The sequence below is a fragment of the Nicotiana tabacum genome, chromosome 17, assembly GCF_000715075.1.
Source record: "Nicotiana tabacum cultivar K326 chromosome 17, ASM71507v2, whole genome shotgun sequence".
Taxonomy (NCBI): domain Eukaryota; kingdom Viridiplantae; phylum Streptophyta; class Magnoliopsida; order Solanales; family Solanaceae; genus Nicotiana; species Nicotiana tabacum.
The window spans coordinates 21381447-21407199 of NC_134096.1; the positions used below are offsets into that span (position 1 = coordinate 21381447).

Consider the following 25753-nt stretch of genomic DNA (forward strand, 5'->3'; position numbering starts at 1 on the left):
AAGTATTGTCTAAAAGAAACAAACTAAATACTCCAAAAGTAAAAGAATTTTCAAGATAATGGGTATTATAGTATAGTAAAAGCTTATCCATATTAGATATTCACATCAAATCATAACAACTCATCACAATTGAATGATTTACTAAGATGGAATATATATTAAATAACCATAATTAATCTTTTTTTTGAAGGCAAATTAAAGAATTCTATATTATACAAGTAGATATCACTACTGGTGTTCATGGACCGGATTAGTTCGATTTTTATTAAAACAGAACCAAACAATTTATATCGATCCGGATTGGTTCGATTTTATTAGATTTTTCGAGATTTTCGAGTTTTTTGTTATATGAATAATATGTCTATCTTACTTTGTTAAATTTTTTATAAGTAAATATATGTTTAATAAAAATTAAAAAAAATGACAAACATATGATCTATTAAAATATTCTTATGAGAGAATTATCTTAGTAACACATGATAGTTAATTTCTAAGTTGTCTTACAATAAATTTTCGTTGATGTACACTTTAAAGTTAACCGAGTTTAATAATTAAACATAAAAATTAATATGATACATAAATAATGATGTGTTCTATTTAATTTTCAATTATCGAAATACCACTTGAAATTCAAAAAAGATATAAGAATATAATAGATCTTGGCATATGAATATAAAAAAATAAAGAGATTGACGTATTTAAATAACATTTGATAAAAAAATATTCATACAACACATTATTTAAAGTTAATAAAAATAGAGCACTTCATATTCTAGTATAATATTACATCAAATAAGAGAATCCCAAATATTTCTAGATATCTTTTAAAGAAATTTTTACATAAAATTTTTAAAATATATATAAAAATTATATATTTATATGTCAGTTTAGTTCAGATTTTTTTTCAAAACAAAGCAAACCGATTTGGTGCGATTTATATATTAGTTCAGCTTTTTAATGGATTTGGTGCGATTTTTATACAGCCCACGTGTCACCATCTTGCAAATTCATAAGTCATAACGGACACATACCTCAAATAGCTGGAAGTGCAATATCAAAAAGCCAGTACAAAACTGCCACATTTCACCTTTCTTTTTGCCTCTCTTTTTCTCATTTCCTTGGCTTTTTTCCCTCTCGCGTTCCGTCCCCATTTTCCGCACAAAACTGAACACAGCCCTAAATCTCAATTTTCCCCTTAAAACGCCATTTCCACTGTAAGAACTATCACAGCAAATCTCTCTCTATATTTTTATTTTATTTTTTCCCCTTTTGTGTTCTCGTTTTATCTTACATTTTTGTAATTTCTTTTGGCTATTTCTTGTTTTTGTTTTTTCAGGTAAAATCAATAAGCATTTGGGTTTTTATTTTTTTATTTTTTGATAATAATAAGCATTTAGGGTTTTGAACACCAAATTCGCTGATAACGAATCAAATCAAATCATTCTTCTGGAAATTCTCAGGTTAGTTGTTTAATTCCACCAATTCACAGTAAAATGGTTAAATATTTTTTCACTGATTTTGAATTTTTTAAATTGTGTTCTGCCTTCTTATTGCATATGCTGATGATACATGTATATGTTAGGTGTATGGGCATGTGTACGTGTAATATGTAGTATGTTTGTTCGTACCTATGCATTATTTTTTTCCTCTCCAATTTTCGGTGGTTGATTTTTGTGATGTTAGCTTCATGTTATTTTAATGTTGAATTGTCCTCTCCTAAAAACTAATTTATTTTTGGAATTTGACTTTAGTTTATTTCACCTTATATTCCTAATGTGGATAGTATTTTATACTTAGTTTTTCTTTTTTCTCTTTTCCGGTTGTTACGTTTGTAAATTTAATTCAATTTGAGGTAAAAGGTTAACTTTTTTCACTGCTTTTGAATCTTTTTTCATTGCCTTTTTCTGGTTTATGATATTTCTGATTGCGTATGCAGATGATACATGAATATAGTGTGTGTGTGTGTGTGTGTAGATAGATAGACATATATAACGTGTTACTTCAGTTCATATTCCATAATGTGTAGTAGTTAAAACTTGTCATCTTTTTCCTTTCTGGTTTTTTTCAGTTATGGTGAAAGGTTAGGTTCTCTGATAAGGCTCCTTGGCTCTTGAAGAGTGGAATATACTAACCTGCCTCGGTCTGTAACTAATTTTTGTAGTAAACTGGAGCTCATTTCACTATGTCGGGATTCAATCGCAATGGAGTCAATTTGATCAACTGCTTCTTTCATTTTTCTGAATGGCACCCACTTGAATAGCAAAGTCAACTGGGGCTTGAAGCCCATATCAAAATTTTCCCTTTTAAGAGTATCATACTACTTTTACCTTTCTTTATAATCAAGGATCATACTGCTTTTATCTTTGGATTGGTATGTGAATTGAGTTGCATATTGATTTGTAACAAAACACATGCTAATTTTCAGGTGTGGGGATCAAATTGTTATCGGGTTGTATAGTGTAGTCATTACAACTTTCTGTAGTTTCTTGATGTTCGTGAAGGGGCATTCTGTTGCTAAAGTGACAGAAATGGGGTGCTGTGGGTGTTTTGGGTTCTGTTTTGCTAGGAAACCAAAGAGGGTGGGAAGGCCCAATTTGGGATTGTCAAATAACTGTTCTCAGGAGTCTTTGTTGTATGAAGAGGGGGAGGAAGAAGATGGTTGCTCCTACAATGGTGATGTAACTGATACTGGTAATGGGGATGATGGTGAGTATCGCAGCCCAGTCAAACGCTCTGAAGAGATTCTCATGTACAGAGCTCAAAATGGGTTGGTTTGCAGGGAGATCCCTGTCAAGGAAACCCACAAAGTCACACGGGATGAGGTAATAGGAGAATATAAGATCTTTTTAACACTTATGGCAAACAAAGTATCCATGTATAGTTGGAAAATGGAAATGTTTGAACCTTCATTTAATTTAATAGACGTGAAAATGATGGTTCCACTTCAGCTCAGCTTCCATCGAGCTATAGATGAGTAGGTTTGGCTGTCCTGATAGGTGCTTTTTTTTCTCCCCTAAAGTCAGGACTAAGAGGCCTTCTTGTTTTTCTTTCTAAGACGTTCATATATGAAAGCTTCTCCTTTTGGGAAATTCCTCCGATAATTGATGTGAAGCATATCTTTTTACTCATACAAAAAAATTAAGCCCGGAACAGACAAATGAACATATTAGTTTTAACATCTTAAGATATCTGATAGGAGAAATATACTCCCCTGATAGCATATGCTTACCTATTAAAAAAGGTAAACCAGAGCAGTATCTCCAAAGATGTCTGGTTGGAGAAATATACTTCCTTATGTTGCTATTAACTTGTTTTTGATAAGAAAAGGTTGAGTTCTTGCTAGTGCACCCACAACACCTTTTAATTTGCTATTAATTTTTTGTAATATACATTTGTATGTTGAACCAACTGAAGTGGCATGCTCTATTGCATGGTTATCCTTTTATGCAGCTATTTTATCGCATTATTTATCTTCTCTTGTACAAATGCAATTGTTGAAGTGGCACGCTCTATAAGCTTTGTACGGTCAACCTTCTATGCAGCTTTTCTAAAAAGAAAAAAACGGTTGACCTTCTATGCAGCTATTTTGTCACATTACTTTTTCTGGTGTTACTCATGGATGTAATTGTTCCAGGATGAAGATGGGAACAAGATGGTTAATGAGTATGTACGTGAATATAAGATTGGTTTTGGTAGTTATGGAAAAGTGGTGAGCTGATTGCTACTGGTGTTATGTTACCATTTTTAATTGAAGGAATTTCGGTTAAATATCTTGTCACCTTGCAATGACAGGTTCTATATCGGAGCCGTACTGACGGAAAACATTATGCCATTAAGGTAACATTATATGATATTTCAATTTAGCAATAAGAAATAAATTTTCATGATTTCATCTTATCTGGCTGTTGATACATGACTTAGCATAAAGCATGCATTTCCTTTACCTGCACTCACGATCTGTACTTCTGTTCTCATGTGTAAATCAGATTGCTTTAAACACAGAATTGGAGGTTAAAAGTTTAATATGGCTTTTTGTTACGGTTCTCTTTAATGGGCTGCTAGATTCATGATGGAATTTGTTAAGTTGTACTAGAGAATACTCACCATCAAACTCAAGTCATTTTCGTCCTTTCATTGATCGCTGGGAGGGAGGGATTGATCAACTATTTTATCCATGACCACTAGTTCTATTAGTAATTATTGTTGTGGAAGAATAGATGGAAAACGGATAAGAAGTGAACTATTTTATACGAATAGGTGGTTTTAGAATAATGACTGTTTGTCATTGATATTGGCTTAGTTGGTCTCTCAAATAGTGGTAAGTGCTTTCAGTAATTTATGCAGGCCTTTCGCAAGTCTCATTTATTAAAATTGCGTGTGGCACCTTCAGAAACTGCTATGTCGGATGTTCTTCGTGAGGTACATGCTCTGTTCTTCCATTGAATTTTTGTTACACCCACTTTTGGGTTATCGTCAAACTTTATTCTGTAATTCGGCTATACAATGTTGAACGTGAATCTCTTGCAAATGTAGGTAAACAATAGTCCATTGTGAAAATAGGAGAAGAGAGTAAATTTTTGTATAATTTCTTCAGTTATATGAACACGAAAATTTGTATAATCTTTAGTTATGATATAATCATTAACATCTTCCACAATTTTTAATTGCTCTATAGCATATTCGTTAAGGATAGCCCATTCAACAACAACAACATACCCAGTGTATTCCCACAAGTGGGGTCTGGGAAGGGTAAAGTGTACGCAGATCTTACCCCTGCCTTTAAAAGGCAGAGATGCTGTTTTCGGAAGACCCTCGGCTCGGGAAGGGGAGAGGGGAGGGGCAATAACAAGCAAACCAATCTGACAACCAAAGCAAAAAATACAAACCTAGCAAAAGGTAATGCAATCAGAAAACCGAAACACCGAAACACAAGACCAAGGATAGCCCATTTAATGTTTTTAATGTTTATCTCGACTTTCAACAACCTTACTAAACTCAAGGGGGTGAAGTAGTTTGAGTGTGCTTATTTTGAAATCAGGAAACACTACAAAAAGCACTGAAATAGTAAACTACTCCCTAAATAGCAATCAATCACAGGAAAGAAAAACTATGTTTGACCCCCCCTCCCCAAGTGGCCGAACTGCTTGCACACGCGATAATGAATCTATCCTCTATCACTATAAAAAGGTATAGTGATACAATTCTCCATAACATCATTAGCGTAGTTTGACGGTAGAAAAAGTGGTCACAGTGACTAGTTGTTCAATGCTTGGAGAAGGGTCTCAATGCGCAAATTCTAATACGATGATGAAAGGAAGAAGTCCTCTCTGAAACAGTGATCGGAAATTCAAATCTATATCTATATATATATTAAAGGAATAAAGTTACCATATATAATTGGCATTATGGTTAAGCCAAGTGGCAAGCTAATAAATGTCAATAGTATATGATAACTTTATTCTATATTTGACTATGTTAGTCAAATACAAATATAATATATATATACTGAATTTGAATTAAAAGATAATTTTGAATTTATAGATAAAGTTTTAAAATTCGAATTTAAATTAAAAATAAAAATTTATCTTTTTTATCATGTTATCATACTTAATTCGGTTAATGATCATATGCAATCATGTTAGGAACTTTTATTATCTTTTCTAATTATTAAAATACTACTTCGTCTCTGGCAAAAAAAAACAAACTATTCCATATAACTATAAAACTCTTTCACATTTAAAACCCTATAATATAGTTCTTTAAAACACTGTAGCTAGATTTGAATAAAGTGAATTTCTTTTAAAATAAATGTAATATATAGGGTACACGTCTATGTTTATCCAAATAACAAAAAATAGTTTAAAAATCGAATAAAAGTTTACTTACATATATAATGAAGTAAACATACATGCTGGAGAAAGAAACATCACAAAAACCAGTCAATATTAAAAAAAAGAAGAAGCTGTTTTTTCTTTTCTTTTTGAAGAATAATTATTTGAAGAGTCAATTTGTATAAATAGACATCAAACAAATAACAAAACTTTGGCTATACAATTGCTATCATTAATTTCAAAGGAATTGAAGGGTATAAGCTGAAACCCCTTTTCATTTAGCTGCCGTCAAGCCAATATTGCAAGGGTATAATATTTTTTTCGTTGAAGAATATTTGTTTTGAATCATTAGATTATGTGAAAGGTTTTTTTTTCTGAAACTCAACAAGAGAGATATTGATTTCTAATTGATACTTTCTATAGCGATTTTCAAGTGTAACAAAGAGTATATTTAAAAAAAAAAATTGGTATGACGTGAAATATTTTTTTTTCTAAAATGTAAACAAATTATCTATATATATATATATATTAAAGGAATAAAGTTACCATATATAATTGGCATTATGGTTAAGCTAAGTGGCAAGCTAATAAATGTCAATAGTATATGATAACTTTATTCTATATTTGACTATGTTAGTCAAATACAAATATAATATATATATACTGAATTTGAATTAAAAGATAATTTTGAATTTATAGATAAAGTTTTAAAATTCGAATTTAAATTAAAAATAAAAATTTATCTTTTTTTATCATGTTATCATACTTAATTCGGTTAATGATCATATGCAATCATGTTAGGAACTTTTATTATCTTTTCTTATTATTTAAATACTACTTCGCCTCTGGTAAAAAAAAAACTATTCCATATAACTATAAAACTCTTTCACGTTTAAAACCCTATAATATAGTCCTTTAAAACACTGTAGCTAGATTTGAGTAAAGTGAATTTCTTTTAAAATAAATGTAATATATAGGGTACACGTCTATGTTTATCCAAATAACAAAAAAGAGTTTAAAAATCGAATAAAAGTTTACTTACATATATAATGAAGTAAACATACATGCTGGAGAAAGAAACATCACAAAAATCAGTCAATATTAAAAAAAAAGAAGAAGCTGTTTTTTCTTTTCTTTTTGAAGAATAATTGTTTGAAGAGTCAAATTGTATAAATGGACATCAAACAAATAACAAAACTTTGGCTATACAATTGCTATCATTAATTTCAATTTAGCACATTCTAGGAATTGAAGGGTATAAGCTGAAACCCCTTCATTTAGCTGCCGTCAAGCCAATATTGCAAGGGTATAATATTTTTTTCGTTGAAGAATATTTGTTTTGAATCATTAGATTATGTGAAAGTATTTTTTTTTTTGGAACTCAACAAGAGAGATATTGATTTCTAATTGATACTTTCTATAGCGATTTTCAAGTGTAACAAAGAGTATATTTAAAAAAAAAAATTGGTATGACGTGAAATATTTTTTTTTCTAAAATGTAAACAAATTATCTATATATATATATATATTAAAGGAATAAAGTTACCATATATAATTGGCATTATGGTTAAGCTAAGTGGCAAGCTAATAAATGTCAATAGTATATGATAACTTTATTCTATATTTGACTATGTTAGTCAAATACAAATATAATATATATATACTGAATTTGAATTAAAAGATAATTTTGAATTTATAGATAAAGTTTTAAAATTCGAATTTAAATTAAAAATAAAAATTTATCTTTTTTTATCATGTTATCATACTTAATTCGGTTAATGATCATATGCAATCATGTTAGGAACTTTTATTATCTTTTCTTATTATTTAAATACTACTTCGCCTCTGGTAAAAAAAAAACTATTCCATATAACTATAAAACTCTTTCACGTTTAAAACCCTATAATATAGTCCTTTAAAACACTGTAGCTAGATTTGAGTAAAGTGAATTTCTTTTAAAATAAATGTAATATATAGGGTACACGTCTATGTTTATCCAAATAACAAAAAAGAGTTTAAAAATCGAATAAAAGTTTACTTACATATATAATGAAGTAAACATACATGCTGGAGAAAGAAACATCACAAAAATCAGTCAATATTAAAAAAAAAGAAGAAGCTGTTTTTTCTTTTCTTTTTGAAGAATAATTGTTTGAAGAGTCAAATTGTATAAATGGACATCAAACAAATAACAAAACTTTGGCTATACAATTGCTATCATTAATTTCAATTTAGCACATTCTAGGAATTGAAGGGTATAAGCTGAAACCCCTTCATTTAGCTGCCGTCAAGCCAATATTGCAAGGGTATAATATTTTTTTCGTTGAAGAATATTTGTTTTGAATCATTAGATTATGTGAAAGTATTTTTTTTTTTGGAACTCAACAAGAGAGATATTGATTTCTAATTGATACTTTCTATAGCGATTTTCAAGTGTAACAAAGAGTATATTTAAAAAAAAAAATTGGTATGACGTGAAATATTTTTTTTTCTAAAATGTAAACAAATTATCTATATATATATATATATTAAAGGAATAAAGTTACCATATATAATTGGCATTATGGTTAAGCTAAGTGGCAAGCTAATAAATGTCAATAGTATATGATAACTTTATTCTATATTTGACTATGTTAGTCAAATACAAATATAATATATATATACTGAATTTGAATTAAAAGATAATTTTGAATTTATAGATAAAGTTTTAAAATTCGAATTTAAATTAAAAATAAAAATTTATCTTTTTTTATCATGTTATCATACTTAATTCGGTTAATGATCATATGCAATCATGTTAGGAACTTTTATTATCTTTTCTTATTATTTAAATACTACTTCGCCTCTGGTAAAAAAAAAACTATTCCATATAACTATAAAACTCTTTCACGTTTAAAACCCTATAATATAGTCCTTTAAAACACTGTAGCTAGATTTGAGTAAAGTGAATTTCTTTTAAAATAAATGTAATATATAGGGTACACGTCTATGTTTATCCAAATAACAAAAAAGAGTTTAAAAATCGAATAAAAGTTTACTTACATATATAATGAAGTAAACATACATGCTGGAGAAAGAAACATCACAAAAATCAGTCAATATTAAAAAAAAAGAAGAAGCTGTTTTTTCTTTTCTTTTTGAAGAATAATTGTTTGAAGAGTCAAATTGTATAAATGGACATCAAACAAATAACAAAACTTTGGCTATACAATTGCTATCATTAATTTCAATTTAGCACATTCTAGGAATTGAAGGGTATAAGCTGAAACCCCTTCATTTAGCTGCAGTCAAGTCAATATTGCAAGGGTATAATATTTGTTTTCGTTGAAGAATATTTGTTTTGAATCATTAGATTATGTGAAAGGTTTTTTTTTTCTGGAACTCAACAAGAGAGATATTGATTTCTAATTGATACTTTCTATAGCGATTTTCAAGTGTAACAAAGTGTATATTTTAAAAAAAAAATTGGTATGACGTGAAACATTTTTTTTCTAAAATGTAAACAAATTATTTCGAAAAAACTCTTTACTTTTTTCTACTTCAAAGATAATAAAAGGATAAGATATTTTTGAACATTAGTAGAGAATTTTTAAAATTATTATAATCGAAGTCATATCTTGATAAACTCAAAAACCGAAATCTTACGGAATATGTTACATAAATATCCGGCCAGATTTATTGTTTACTTTTTATAGCTAATATAAATAAATGATATACCGACAACACACGATTATACACATATTATATATGGATTATATATAAATTACACATCTTTCAATTTTTTAATTTAAGTGGTCGGGTGAGCACCTATTTAGGCTGATTAGATAAAGCCAAAAGAAAAATATGAAAGAATTTCAACCAAAAACTAAAATTATAAATAAAGTTCTTATGTAGATAATTTCTATTAAAACTCATCCTTTTACAGTGAAATAAATTATTTTTTTGTAAAAAAAGAAAGAATGACATAAAAAATAATATAAAAGAAAATAAATATTGAAAAAAATGTATGAAAGATCTAAAAACCAGAAATAAGAGATGACAACGAATTTCTTCTTATGTTTCATCTTTGTTGAGTATAAAAAATTTGGAAGCTAATCTCATCGATTTCAAATATTGATTTCCACTCAAATACATAGATTATAAGATAATGATATCTTAGAATTTTTTTTTTTATTTACATTGTGTGTCGTTTTTACAAAAATCACTATTACTAACAAACTGATATGATATTCGAATTTGAATTTAAATGCAATTTGAGTAGTTTGCATTGAGGTTAAGCCAAGTATGGTGTCGAAAAATAAACTACTTGGCAATTTTAAGACAATATATGCAATGTTATATAATAACAATCAACTGATTTAACATTTAATGATTCAAAGAATAATTCTTTTTTATATATAGGTTATTAAAAATTATTTACATATAATTCATAACAATAACAATCAACTAACCAAATAAGAGTTCAAGTAGTAGTAAAAGAGTCAAGTCGTCATCTTTGTTGAGTATAAAAAATTTGGAAGCTAATCTCATCGATTTCAAATATTGTTTTCCACTCAAATACATAGATTATAAGATAAGGATATCTTAGAATATATTTTTTATTTACATTGTGTGTCGTTTTTACAAAATCACTATTACTAACAAACTGATATGATATTCGAATTTGAATTTAAATGCAATTTGAGTAGTTTGCATTGAGGTTAAGCCAAGTATGGTGTCGAAAAATAAACTACTTGGCAATTTTAAGACAATATATGCAATGTTATATAATAACAATCAACTAATTTAACATTTAATGATTCAAAGAATAATTTTTTTTTTATATATAGGGTATTAAAAATTATTTACATATAATTCATAACAATAACAATCAACTAACCAAATAAGAGTTCAAGTAGTAGTAAAAGAGTCAAGTCGTCATCTTTGTTGAGTATAAAAAATTTGGAAGCTAATCTCATCGATTTCAAATATTGTTTTCCACTCAAATACATAGATTATAAGATAAGGATATCTTAGAATATATTTTTTATTTACATTGTGTGTCGTTTTTACAAAATCACTATTACTAACAAACTGATATGATATTCGAATTTGAATTTAAATGCAATTTGAGTAGTTTGCATTGAGGTTAAGCCAAGTATGGTGTCGAAAAATAAACTACTTGGCAATTTTAAGACAATATATGCAATGTTATATAATAACAATCAACTAATTTAACATTTAATGATTCAAAGAATAATTTTTTTTTTATATATAGGGTATTAAAAATTATTTACATATAATTCAAATAACTCAGATATTTAACATGGTTAATGTCAAATATCGAAATGGAGTCATACTGGAAAAAAACATTCACTGGCTAAAGAATTTTTTAAATATTTAGATAGCCAACTAAAATGAGTTTTGAATTAAGGATAATATTTTCACTTACATTATTATAAAAATAATTATTATTGAAAAATAAAGTTTTAGAAACTGAAATTTTAAACAAGAAATATTTTTTTAAGAGATATCAACACACCAAATAAGAGTTCAAGTAGTAGTAAAAGAGTCAAGTCGTATCAAAAGAGTCATTCATAGTCTCAACATTTGATTGTTTTGCCATAAATATGAGTTATTATTTTGCTTCCTGACTATTTTTAGGATACAATGACACCGGCGAGAATGGTCTCAAAAAAGAAAAATAGAAGAAATGGTTAATTTTTTCCATGTATTATTTTTTATTAATATCCAATGATTATCTATATTTACCGAGAAAGCTTAAATTTTAAGATTATTTACATATAATCCAAATAACTTAATCACTTGACATGATTAGTGTCCGCGCATCCGCGCGGGTGCTAATACTAGTGTTCAAAAGAGGGATTTAATACCCAAACTCTAGTTCCATGAAGAAAATGAAGAGGAAAACTTTTTCGAAATATTGACCGGAATTCTTATTTAGAGGAGGGACTTAGTATCAGGAATCTGATACATGGAGAAAAAAGAAAAGAGTTTTGAAAATATTTTGCTTGAAAAATCGCTTGAAGAAAGCCCCCAAGGAGGTGACCTAGCGGTCGAAGAGTTAAGAGTGATAATTTTGGGAACCAAGTTTCAAATCCCAGCAGAGTCGATACTAGGTGAATTCTTTTGATTTGTCTAAGCTTTGGTGAACGACATCTATCCTGGTAGGAGGTAGCAGGTATCTGGTAGATTAGTTGAGGTACATGCAAGTTGTTGTCCCAAAATAAAAAGTTGTTACAAGAATAAATGTGATAGTCGTCAGAAGAGATAGAGATGGTGCTGATAGAATGATCACTATGGAGTGGCTCTATATTATCGGAGTGGTAATTAATAAGTGGCGAAGTCAAACAATTATTACTAAAAATAAAAGTGGTTATTCTAGAACGATCAATTGAAAGATGCAAGAATAGTAAACTTATTTAGAATCAGAAAAGTTTGGGCTTGGTAAGAGATGGAAGGTCACCTATCAGTATGCAGAAGCTACTTATGTCTCTATCAAGATTGTAGATTCTCTGATATCATAAAAAGTGAAGAAAAGAAAATTCTCTTGTTAAAATTGGCTGATTAAAGACATACACAGGGCTCTATTTATTTGTTTATTTATTTTAAATAAGTACGGCATAGATACTTATAGGAGATCTTAGTTATATGAACTATGAAGTAAGAAATTTTTTTCTAATTCTTTGAATTCTTAATAATGACCTAGTCATTAATGATAAATTCAACTGTTGTATGTCTACATTCTGCATAATATTCTTAATTTTTTCTGATAACAAGTGATATTTACGCAATCTTGATGATTCTCTTGACTTTGAACCTTGGCCATAGATCAACTTGAAAATTTTGACAGTTCTACTCTATCCTTAGGCTTCTCAGTTTGATTTATCAATAAAGAACAAAAAGGACTCCTCACTGTGTAAGATTTGGTAGTGTTAGTCTTTATATTTGTTAAGAATGTCTGATTACTTTTGTTTTACTGTGTGCCAACTAAGTTTGAGATGGATTGATGGATGGATTGCCCTATGTCACTCCTGTTTTATTATATGACCCAGCTACCTATTACATTTTTTATTCTCATAAACTATTATGGCCTAAATGTTTATTCCCATTTTTACAGGTTCTGATCATGAAAATGCTGTGCCATCCCAATATAGTTAATCTTATTGAGGTGATTGATGACCCAACAACGGATCACTTCTACATGGGTATTCCTTGAACATCCCTTTTCCTATAAACCAACCTCATTTAAATCAGTCAGCTTTTGGCTTGCTCTGTATATTGAATCATATTTTGGTGAATGGAAAGAGGGAACCAAAGTACCCAAAAAAAAAGGGAATCCCAGAAAATCCTAAGCTATTTTTCCTTTTCTTTTTTGGTTTCAAACAGTTCTTGAATACGTTGAAGGAAAATGGGTCTGTGAGGGTGCTGGTCCGGCAGGTGGTCTCGGAGAACATAAGGCACGGACGTACTTGCGCGACACGGTATCCGGCTTGATGTATCTACATTCTCATGTATGACCTAATCTTTTAGTCATGTCTTTGAAAGAAATATATTTTCGTTGAATCATGTCTCATGAGCTTTTCTGTGCATCATGACCTTTGTGTGGATTTTTCTTAATGTAATTGATCTTAAAGGCTTCATCACTAATTTATGCTAAGGGCATTCTTGAAGGCATATACCTTGTCCAGAGAAACTCCACTTCCAGTTATGTATTGGGTTAATTATGTTATTCTTGATTGACTGTTGAGTTCTAATTTGAAGTATTGGCACACTTTGACTAAATATTTATAATCTTGGTGTATGGGATTGGTAAGTTGTTCCTCGTGTACAATTCCGTGCTCTATTTTAATGTGTTTGAGGAATGAAATGCTTACCTTTAATTTCTAGGTTGCTTTGGCTTGATAAAACTAGTGAAACCATCAACCAAAAGCACTTTATACAACAAGGGGTCGTTTGGTTTATGGGTTAGAGAAAATTAAAACCATGATAGAATATGAGATTATTCAATCTCGTGTTTGGTTGAATTTTTGTTTCCGGTATAAGCAATCTCGTGATTAGTTATACCACATTCAATTTGGGATGACAATTTTGGGATTAGCTATCCAGGGATAAAACAATCAAATGACCAAAATGCCCTTCTTCAAAACTTCTCTCCCAAAGTCCTTTAAGAAGGACAATGTGAAAATTGGAGATAGAAGTTTAATTCAGGTTTATCTTTTGTAAAAAAAATACATGTTTTATATTATACTTTGTATATCCCATTTTTAATCCAGGCAAAAAAGTATATCCACTAAATAATCCCGTTATTATTTAATCCTCGTATTATAATCTTGATATAACTATTTTTTAACCAAATGACTCCTAAAGGTTTAAGGATAAATATATTACATGCTCTTTTCCTATTTAAACAAAATGGTTTTAGGATAAATAGTACGATTGGATAGATGCCATGGAGTTTAGCCAGCATAAGAAGTGTGAATTTGAGGTGAGACGAGATTGTGCCCTAAATGCAAACGATGCAGATATTTAGGCTCTATGTTTTAGGAGAATAATATGATAAATGAAGATGTTACACATAAATTCAAAATGCTACGGTTGAAATTGAAAAGGCTATTGGTGGTTATTCAAAAATGGAAAAGGCTATTGGAGTATTAAGCGATAAGGAGATATACCTATCAAAGTGGAAGACATGTTATGTAGAAGGATTATTAGACCGAAAATGTTATATGGAAGAGAATGGTGCAGTTTTGTATAAATGGGAATATTAAGATAGCTATGTGGTAATACGTGATCTTTCTTTTTTATCAAGGTTAGAAAAGATTAGACATGATCACATAACGAACGTGCAAAATAGATCTTTATCAAAAAGAGACTTGCCTGACCGTGCTTCACCTTATTTTTTATGCGAAATACATAGATAGAATTATGATGACATGTGTAATTTTTAAGAGAATAATTGCCACATGTACCTAGAAAAAGAAATAGAATTATTAAAAAAGTTAAAAAACCAATTTCCTCTTTATATAAAAAACCAAAATGGACCCCCTTTCCCAACTTCTTCCACAACTTCCACTTTCCGGCAACAATCTTTCACCCACCCACATCTCTTCCCATTTCATCGATTTCCGCCAGCATATTCTACCACCAATTCGGCAAGTTCCCCCCCACTACATCTCCACCACAACCACTAATTCGGCAAGTTTTCCCCCCTCTACATCTCCATCACAACAACCACAACCCTGTCTGAAAGTAGAGAACCCAAGTGGGAGAAAGCTATTCTACAAAAAGTTGACGTGGTGGTGGGGTTCTCAGTTTAAAATTTGTAGGGGTCAGTGCTTGCATTGCTACGTCAAAAGATGAACTTTTTTTAATCTAAGCTAGAGTTTGGTGCCTTTTGCTGTTGCAATTTGATAAGCTATTTAGGAGTTTTTTTTTTCTTTCAAAAGGAGAAAGCTATCATTTATATTCATTGTTTATCTGCGATTCGGGAGACGTTAGAGAAGTAATCAATGATGATTAAAGAGGTATACAACGTTCCAATCGGTTACAAGGTTTACGTGTATTACGCTGGCGCTCTCCGTTGTAACATGCTTGGTGGTTGTCAATCATCAGAAGAACTTCATTGCTTGTCCGCTATGTACTCGTCCAACAAGTTTTTTCTTATTGAGGTGGTGGTTGAGGTGAAGTTTAATGGTGTCTGTGGGTGTATTTTCGAAAGGTGTTGTTGTATATGTGTTTATGGATGAGCAACCATTAAGTTTAATGTGATGGGTGGTGGCTACTGGATGGTGTGGTGATTCAGTGGTCATTTTGGTTGATGGATAAGTGCAATGTTTTTAGAATGAAAATGAGAGGCTAGTGCTTTAATTTAGAAATCAATCATTCTCCTTTGTTCTTATTTTTAGTAATATTAGTATGAGATGAGTTTATATGAAGTAACATGGGTATACGTATAGTCGACCCCAACTTATTTGGGTCGATCATAATAGTAATAATAGTAGTAGATCAAGTCCCGAGATAATGTGACCACCGTGCGTAAGGGCGTCCAATTTCAAAACCAACCCGTTTTATGCTCATAAAATTGCACATAGACAATTCCAATACGTTGGTCCGTAGCACAATCATTTATACATAACACGTTCTAGAAGGGCTATATTTGAGTAGCCCCAAATACAATTGTGAACTCTCATATGGTCATCATGGACCTTATATAGATTTTATGGAATACAACATATGATCGGGACATATATATATGTGTGTGTGTGTACGGTAAATGTTTTGTGTATTATCTTAAATTGTATGAAACTTTCAGAAGAACCAATTTGAGGGGCATTAATGGTGGTTGTTGGGTGCCGGAGAAAATGATGAATAGTAGTTGGGGTGAATTAGTGGTTTTGTAAGGCCACAAATGACTTGAATGGTATATGGTATGGGTGAAACAAGATTTCACTGAAAGCCTAGAATTTGAGATAAACTGATGCATGTTGTACTACAAGATTTGTCCCACCTTTTAGAGGAAATGTATGAGCTTACTGAGTATTTTATGTACTCATGTCCAAATTGTATGATTCTTCAGATGTAGGTGTGCACTACGACAACTATACGAGCTAGGCTTAACGTTTTCCTATTCCTTTATGAGCCCCACATATGAATTCTCTTGCCTAGCGCGCGCGCGCGCGCGCGCACACACACACACACACACACACATATATATATATATATATATATATATGAATAAAAAATTAACTTATATGTATAATGTAATTTTTGGCGAGGGGAGATGAAATCCCTTCCGCTTTGTTAATCTAGTAAAATATCAATGTAGCCTCTCTGCCCTTCCAGTGTAGGGGTAAGGCAGTGTGCATCCTTAGCTCCCTTCTTCTTGTTTTGAACTCAATTTAGAAATGGAGATTTATAAACGTATTGGTTTTAATTACTCACGTTATAGTGCGCACATCGGAAGTTCATTTTTTCTTAGTGCGATAGTCTCGCGGTGTGGAGAATGTAATGCCCCTGAAAGTTTCAATTAGTTAAGTCAATTTCATGCTTAATTGCGTTATAAATGCATGGTAATATGTGAAAATAATGTTATATGATATGGATTATATGGTTGGAATATGAACATATATGTTAGATATGGTTTGGAGCTGTGTTAAAGTAATTTTGTAACCACAAAGAGTTAATTTTTGAGTTAGAAGAAAAACTAACAATTAGAAACAAAAGTTGGAGTTAGAAAAAATCTCAGCTACATGGGGTCTTTTATCGTATGAAACACTATTTTGCCTAAGTGATGAGACATCATAGTTGGGCCAAGTCGCGGCGCTATTGCGATGAGGGGTCCTGCGTAGGCCACTAGGCGTCGCGGCTGGCTCACGTTATGCGAGTAGGGAGAGACGCTTAGTTCCTATAAATAGGCTAGTGTCGTGAAAGGAAAACTGATATAATGTGTTAAGATAGTGGGTATATGCTTGGTGGATGATTGAAATGAGATGAAAGTGTTTTGGAGTTAGATGGTAAGCATAAAAACAAGAGGAGTTGGAAAATAACGCAAGGGGCGAGAAATTCTAACAAGCGAAACAAAGCCTAAGTTTTTAGAAGGCCTTTCAAAAAGATTTATCTCTTAATATATAACGAATCTACCTATGGTTCATGAAGCAAAGATGTAGTCCTTGAAATGTAGCTTCCGGCGTTTTATACCGTTTGTCAATCAAAGCTCTATACAAAAAAGTTATGACCTTTTTATCGAATGGTGTCGACACAGGTGTAGGTGAGACTATCTCACAAAGAAGAAAAATTGGACTTCCCCGGAATGCGATAGTCGCGTTATAGCGCGATTAGCTGAAGTCCAACACCTATATAAACCTCATTTTGGGTTTTTGACTCGGAACAAGGACAAGGGAGCTTGTTTGTGGGAGGATTTTTACTCTAAGATTAAACATTAATCACCCATGTAAGTGTAATCATGGTTTTTTGGTGTAGTTATAATCCATTAATACTAGCCCTAACATCAACAACATTGATTTTTGACTTGATTATTAAATCTCCCAAGAGGAGAAACTATGAATTTGGCATTAAAGAGGTATCCTATCATATATATATATATATATATACACACACACACACATCCCTGGGGGTAGGGGTAAGGTCTGCGAACACTCTACCCTCCCCAGACCCCACTTGTGGGATTATACTGGGTGGTTGTTGTTGTTGTTGCACACACACATAGGTAGATCGATAAATGAAACTTGGGCCTAACTCAACTCCAAAATCTAGCTCATGAGGTGAGGATTGCTCGACCCAATGACAAAAAAACTATTGTAATACTAAGGAGCTGATAAATTCCAAATAAATCAGGGTTATATACATGTGTAAAAATTAACCTAGCTATAAAGATTAACTAGACATTTGGCCTTGAGTGCATGGTTGGTAGTTGAAATGCCATCAAAACATTTTTGATTCCTTTCGGTCCATATACACCACAAAATACAAGCAGAAATCGTAGTACTTTTGTTCTAGATTGATACTTTGTATAGGGCCTAGCTTCTCTCTTTTGTTTGTCTTTTGTAACTAGGCCTCCTGCAACTATGTAACTAGGCATCTTCTTGATGCTTTTTTAATGAAACGCCTTACTTCATCAAATAAAATATAAGCAGAAATCATAGACCATATTCTTTTGATGGACTTCTCAACTCTCTGGGCATTCTAACTCAAGAAGGCCTCCCTGACATTGCATGGCATTGTCTAGTGCAGTTCAAAAAGTGACAAAAACATGTTCCATATGCGTGTTGCAAAGGCACATGTAACAACTGTTAGGTAATTGAAAGTTCCTCCTGATGAGATTGTCCTGAGTTAAGCATGCTCCTTTTAAAGTGATCCAGCTGAAACAGGTGACATTTGGTGGTAATTTTGTTCTCCAAACTAGTTTCCAAGACCATTGATCAATTAAGTCTTTATTAGAGCTTAATTGAAAATAACTTGCTTTTACCGGGTAAGTGCCTTTCCTGCTATTGCTCCACTTGAGTATTGCTCCACTTAAGTATGTCTCTGCTATGGTTGTTGACTGAGCTGTTCTGAAGCTTTCAAGAAGTACAGACAAATCTTTAATCTCCCAGTCATTAAGGTCCCTTCTTTGGTTCAGTCTCCATGTGCTGTCCTCCCAGGTTTGAGCAATGGTGGAATTTGAGTTGGTTGCAACTAGGAAGATCTTCGAATGGCCTCCTTTAGTGTAATGTGTCCTAGCCATTTGTCTTTTCAGAATTGAATGAGTGCCCCATTTCCCACCTGAAGAGATGTGTTGCAAGAGAAGTCTTCCCATAGTTTCCTGATACCCTTCCATAACCCAGTACCATAAAGTGATTTAACAACCTTGGTACACCAGTGACTATTAACCCCATACTTTGCTTGAACTATCTCCTTCCAAAGGCCAACCTCTTCTTGGTTATACCTCAAGTGCCATTTCATTAACATGCTCTTGTTGTGAAGTGCTAGGTCTTTGACCCCAAGACCTCTTGGGGAGTGTAACTTTGGCCCATTTGACTAAGTGGAAGTTGTGGTTGGAGCTATTATCTTCCCATAGGAAAGATCTCCTAATCTTGTCAAGCTATCTTTGCACTTTGACTGGAATTGCAAAGAGAGACATGAAATAGGTAGGTATGTTGTCCAAAACACTATTGATGAGTGCTAATCTGCCACTTAGAGATAGGTAGTGCTGCTGCACGACTGCATTCCAGATTTCAGTTGACCTTTGTCTAGCACCCAAAGGAAGACAAGATATGTGGTAGGGAAGGAACCAGTGTTGCAATACATAATATCTGCCGGCTCTTCCAATTCAGGGACCACATTAACAGGGTAAATAATGCTTTTAGACATGTTAGTGTGAGACCTGACATAGCTTCAAAAAGCATAAGAGTGAGGATAAGTTACTGAACTTGAGATTTTTCAGCACCACAAAAAATAAGGGTGTCATCTGCGAATAATAAGTGTGATACAGAAACTGTCAATTTTGAGTTGCTACCCACATCAAAACCTTGTAACCATTGCAGCTGCTTGGTCTATTCCAGCATTCTACTAAGCCCCTCCATGGCGAAGATAAATAGAAAGTGAGATATGGGATCTTCTTGCCTGATCCCTCTTTTAGGAGAAAAGACGCCTATATGACTTCTGTTAACAAGTACATAATACTTCATTGTGGTGAAGCTATATCTGATCCATCTGATCAATTTCTCTCCAAATCCCATTTGCCTTAGGATTGAGATTAGATATTGCCAATTTAGTTTGTCAAAAGTCAAGCTTGAATAAAAGGCCAAGTTTCACCACTTTTTCTGCCTCCAATCTAGGACTTCATTAGCAATAAGGGCAACATCAGTGATCTGCCTACTTTTAATAAATGCATGGTACCCTGAGGCCAGCCTCCCAATCACCTTTTGTAGACTGTCAATTAAAACCTTAGCCACTATCTTGTAGACCTTGAATGGTCTACTCTATGGTGAATACTTAAAGTGTTGAATATCATGAATTAAATCGTAAATGATACAACTTGTTGGACATGTTGAGACCGTAAAATGTTGTTGGTACGCCAAGATTTAGGTAAGTGGAGAGCTTACATCTTAAGGTGTTTTTTTCCAAAATTGCATGCTTTAAATGCTTTCGAATAGGTTTTGAAATAGGGACTTATGCTTGTGGGTGTGCGTCGCACCATGTTCTGCAAATATGTGTGATAAGTGGACCTTGAGCCTAACTCAACCTCAAAAGCTAGCTTGTGAGGTGAGGATTGCCCAAGACCATATAAGGAGACCAAATACCTCAAATCTCACCGATATGGGACAACTCAACAATGTGCATCAATGGACTATCTTATGAAATGATTGGTGTATCTTGAATTACTATGTCATTTAAAATTATGAATATTGAAAGATATCATGTGTAACAATGCCTTCATTATTAACCACCGCATAACAATCCCTTTCTCATTAATCACCGCATAAACAGTCCCTGCATTATCATCTTGCATGACTAGTAAGTGATCCAAATGACCCTTAAGTCATATAAGCCTTGATAAGCAAGAGATTTGCTTGTCCGCCATGAATAGTACATGGTGAAACTAGGCCTTGGTAAGCGGGAGGTTGCCTCGTCCACCATGGAGAGCACATGCTGAAAATAATTGGTATAAGCTCCGGCAAGCGGGAGGTTGACTTGTCCGCCATGTACATCACGTGATGAAAATAACTGGTACATGTCCCGACATGCGGGAGTTTGGCTTGACCGACACGAACAATACATGGTGTAACATGTCGACATAAGCCTTGCTGATCGGGAGGTTGGGTCAACCACATTAGATGCTTATGGTGAATTTAAGTAAGGATCTAAGTAGAACCGCCCGTAGAAAGAGAGTATGTTTATGCTTGAGGCCTTAAAAGAGATTATGTTTACACTTGAAGCCTAAGAGACAAAATATGTTTTAAAGAATTATTTCAATTGTATTAACAAATGTGTTTTCCATGGCAGCTACAGCCGCAATAAAATGAGAACTGTTTACGAATGTGATTATAATATTGCTATTAAACATGTACTTTGGGTTGTGATTTTTAGATACTCTTATGTGTGTTTTCTGAAAGACTTGTCTCACATTTTGGAGGGAGTCTATGAGACTTGCTGAGTACATAATGTACTCATGTCGTCTTCTTTAAATTTACCGATGCAAGTGTGCAGTGTGACGGTGATACATTAGACTCAACCTTTTCTTATTCTTTGATAAGCCCCATATTATGAATCCGGTGGCGGAATTTGTATTAGTTTTTCATTCTCTTGCCTTAGCGGGTTGTGTCCCCATGATATGTTGTATTCTATTTTGTCTTTAGAAATTCCATGGTTACCCCGTGGGATTCGTAGTTAAATTTTGGTTAACTCAGGTAGTACTTGTCGGACGTGTTATGTATATTGGGCTTTGAACCCATTTTGAAATTGTCTATTTGCTTAGGTTATGAGCATGCAACTGGTTTTCAAATTGAATACCTCCGTGCGTCCACATTACCACGGGTGGGGGTGTCACATATTTGAACAAGTAAAAGTTCTATCAGTGGTCCGAGTGGGGTTAACATTTCTTTTCTGCACATTCATTGAGTTTTGAAAAATCCCAACATCTCAGATATAGATAGAGAGCTAGGAATTTCATGAAAGTCAGAAGGTGCAAGTAGCACATAATAGAGGATAAAAGTTAGAGAAAAAGACCTACAATCTCTTGGAATCCATGCAGACTTGATACAAAATAGAACATAATGGAAGAAAAGATCCAAATTGGCATAACCAATTAGGTGTGATTAAGGTTTTGCTTGATAGGAGTCTTTTGTCGCGTTAATGATTTGTATTTCTGTGAAAAATGTAGAAAACTCTTGTGCTAAAGGGCCTAAATCTTCAAATTTTATTGCTGCAGTTCTAAATGGAGTGACATGGTTTTGTGAGGATTCACATAGCCTATCCTTAGTGGAGCATTATGGTCTGTCCCGAACTAGCTTGAAATTGTAGTGTAGTTGCTGCTATAGTTGTTAGGCTTGTCAACTACGATTAGTCTCCTTTGCAAGTGGCCTTCTTCCCTCCCTCTTTCCCATTTGTTGGGGAAGGTAGCTATTTTAACCTGAATCATGACATTGTTCATTTTAGAAATTGTTTGTTCAGCTAGTTGTAAGCATGTCATACTGCCTATGAGATTCTTTGCATAAGCGCAGTCCTTTAACTTGAGGTATAAGAAAGTCGGGGACCTCTTTCCTGCAGGGTTTATCGATATGACTACTATGTTAAATGTGAACACGGAGATGAAACCTTTGGACACAAGCATTTTTTTTAGATTCCTTAAATCACGTATCACTAATTTTAAGGCTTAGCAGATACCTATATGTCATTGATAGATCACTGTAATGTGCTTTATGCAGTTTAACATATATATTTTTTCTTCTCTTGAACAGAATATAATCCACGGGGATATTAAGCCAGACAATCTTTTAGTTACGGCCTCTGGCAGGGTGAAGATTGGTGATTTCAGCGTTAGCCAAGCTTTTGAGGTATGACCTTTTTCAACAATGGTTTTTTCGGCTTTATTAATTAAAAAGGAACAATGGTTTTCTTCTGAATTTCCTTTTATGTAGACTCACGTACAAGGGTCTGTTTTTGAGTTTTTTTTCTTCATTTTTCCCACTGGGGATGTAGGCTGTGGGTCTTTCAAAGTTGCGTGCTTCCCTTGACTTATTCGGCACGCAGCATATGTTAGTTGCTGTACTTCTGTAGTTCTGTCGTATCTGTTCTGCACTTACGGATTCTTGGTGTTTTCCCTGATCTAGCTGTTGAAGACCTTGATCTGACTCCTTTCAATTTATTGTCCAAGCATCATTTTGTGAGCTGTTAGATATATGAGAGATGAATATGTACCTCAGGGATCACTGGCCCTGTTCAGCACATTGTTTGCATGGAAGCAGGGAGTGTGAATTGTGGGTCTAACTTCCACCTGCCTGCTTTCCCTCCCTGCTTTCTCTTTCTCCTTCTGATGTGATATGTTGCTCGGACCCTTCAAAATTTTGAGTGCAGGATCTGCACTGAATTTGGTGACCCTAACTTTGATATTTTGACTACACCTGTGGCCAAGAAAAGCTGATTGGGTATTTGGTTTGATTTTAGGTTTGTCATACGTAAATTCAGTAAAGTACTAGAACACTTTGCTATTATACGAGATAATTTATATATAAAATATAAGTGTGTACAAAAAATGTAACTATACTAGCTTTAATTTAATAACTTCAATTAATTGTCAAAATATATACTTTAAATGTCGTAGTTACATTTCTTCTTGACTACATATTAATACCCGTACCAATAATCCTGGCCCTACTCTCGAATCCTAAGATTAAAAAATACTAATACTTGTATCAACTTATAATTACTAATAATCATTTTTTGTTTAACTTAATTAACAATAATGGATTCAAGTCACCGTATTAATCGAAAAATATATTTTTTTCCAACAATCTTAAATAACTAATTGTCATATATATTATTCTTATATACTTATTGCTCGTATCCTAGCACCCGTATCCATACTTCGACCCATATCCCCTATCCCCGAATCTTAAAGTTTGTGAGATAACGAATCTGACTTCTAGATCCATACATGTATTGTATACCCGTACCCGTATCCGAGTATGTACTGGTACAAAGAGCTTGCCCTCAGGTTTTACTTGGAGAAAGTTATTTTTCCTGTCACCTTCATTGTTCTCTGGCAGCCTCTGCTGTACTCATCAATAATATGCATACCTTTTGCATTTGAAGGCCCTTGGGAGAGGGGGCTCTTGATGCTGTTTATTTATATCCTTTTGTTCTAAATTCTGGGGCTGAAGGGTTTAGGGTGGTTGGGTTAAGTTATATTTGCCATTATCTTATCTTACTTTTTGCTCTTTCAGTTAATTGCTAACATTAGTGAACTGCTTTTTTGTAGGATGATAATGATGAGCTTAGGCGGTCTCCTGGCACTCCGGTTTTTACTGCTCCCGAGTGCTGTTTAGGTTAGAGTCTCTGGTCCTCCAAAATTGACATTTAAATAAACTTTTTACTTACTGAAGTGTTTTCTTCTTATTAATAGGACTAACATATCATGGAAAAGCTGCTGATACATGGGCAGTTGGTGTCACCCTTTACTGTATGGTTTTAGGAAAATACCCATTTCTAGGAGACACACTCCAGGACACATATGACAGGGTAAGGGTCAACTTGTTCCAGATGTATGATACAAGGTTTAAGTCCTTTAGTTTCAAGCTTCTTTTAACAGTCTTCATTTTGTATTCCCAGATAGTAAATAACTCCCTCGCTCTCCCTGATGGTATGAATCCGCTGCTGAAGAATTTGCTTGAGGGGCTTCTTTGTAAAGGTTCGTCTTTCATGCCACTGGCATTTGCCTTAAGCTGTCTTATTGCGTATGCTTTGAATTTGTGGAAACGTGTTCGGCTCAAGTTTTTATTTCTGTTATAATATATTGGGATTAAGACGGGCTTAAAAAAAGCTACATGGATAGTAACGATTCATATAGCCAACACAACAAACTTGGGATTGAGGCGTAGTGGTAGTTATAATATGTATTTTTCTCCCTCGGGGTTCTCCTAACAAGTACTGGCTCGTGCAGATCCAGCACAAAGGATAACACTCAAGAGTGTGTCCGAGCACGAATGGGTTGTCGGAAATGAAGGTCCCATCCCTCAGCATCTATGTTGGTGCCAGCGCAAAAAATTACAAAAGGAAGAATCTGATGGGAGAATGGAGGATACTTTCACTTGATGCTAACAGAGAGATGTTCTGTGATTTTTAATTTGTGTTTCTAGTTTTCGAGCTAGGATGTTTCTTCCAACAAGCTTTGTTTGTGAAAGCGAAAGAATACAGTTATACAGGCAAAAGAACATAGGATAGTAGAGCATGAGAGGTAAGATGTTCAGTAAATTCTGTGATATTTCTAGTGTAGTTAAGAGTACAGGAAGACAGACGACTTGTGCCTCAAATAATCTTTATTCATATCTCATATCATGGTGGACTAAATTTTGAAATTTATATCAGACATTCTCCCTTGACTAACTGAACGATGATAGTTTCTAATTTTAGATTTTCATCTCCATCCCCCTCTGAACAAGGCAGTGCTTTCGTCAAAATTGGTTGTTGTGTTATATAGAAGATTAATGAAAACCAAAAGGTGCACCGACAACGTTGGCTGCAAGTAAGCTTTTTTTCAGTCAAGAAGACAAATTATTAAGAGAGAAGAAGAAAAGAAGGGGAAAGCCAAAGATCTCATTTTGCTTTATCATAATCCATTTCTCATACCCCCTCAGCCAAAGATCAGAGAAAAGGATACATTCTACCAACATGTAAAGAAGGGACAACTTTGTACCCAATAA

The 25753-nt window shown here is 33.0% G+C and overlaps 1 protein-coding gene across 6 annotated transcripts; it reads left to right on the plus strand.

Annotated features, from left to right (window-relative positions):
- The first annotated feature begins 1061 nt into the window (after positions 1-1061).
- On the plus strand, positions 1062-25436 carry LOC107778951 (serine/threonine-protein kinase GRIK1). Of its 6 annotated transcripts, none has more exons than XM_075234087.1 (14): positions 1064-1214; positions 1337-1460; positions 2069-2309; positions 2426-2822; positions 3635-3709; positions 3793-3837; positions 4345-4419; positions 12952-13039; positions 13221-13345; positions 22793-22888; positions 24313-24379; positions 24457-24572; positions 24663-24741; positions 24994-25436. In XM_075234087.1, the coding sequence occupies exons 4-14, from the start codon at positions 2490-2492 to the stop codon at positions 25143-25145; spliced, it is 1251 nt and encodes a 416-aa protein (XP_075090188.1). In that variant the 5' UTR covers positions 1064-1214; positions 1337-1460; positions 2069-2309; positions 2426-2489; the 3' UTR covers positions 25146-25436. The 6 variants fall into 6 exon arrangements, with proteins under 6 accessions (XP_075090191.1, XP_075090188.1, XP_075090189.1 ...); XM_075234088.1 differs by having other exon boundaries at positions 2162-2309; XM_075234090.1 differs by having other exon boundaries at positions 1062-1214; positions 2069-2822.
- The last annotated feature ends 317 nt before the right edge of the window (positions 25437-25753 follow it).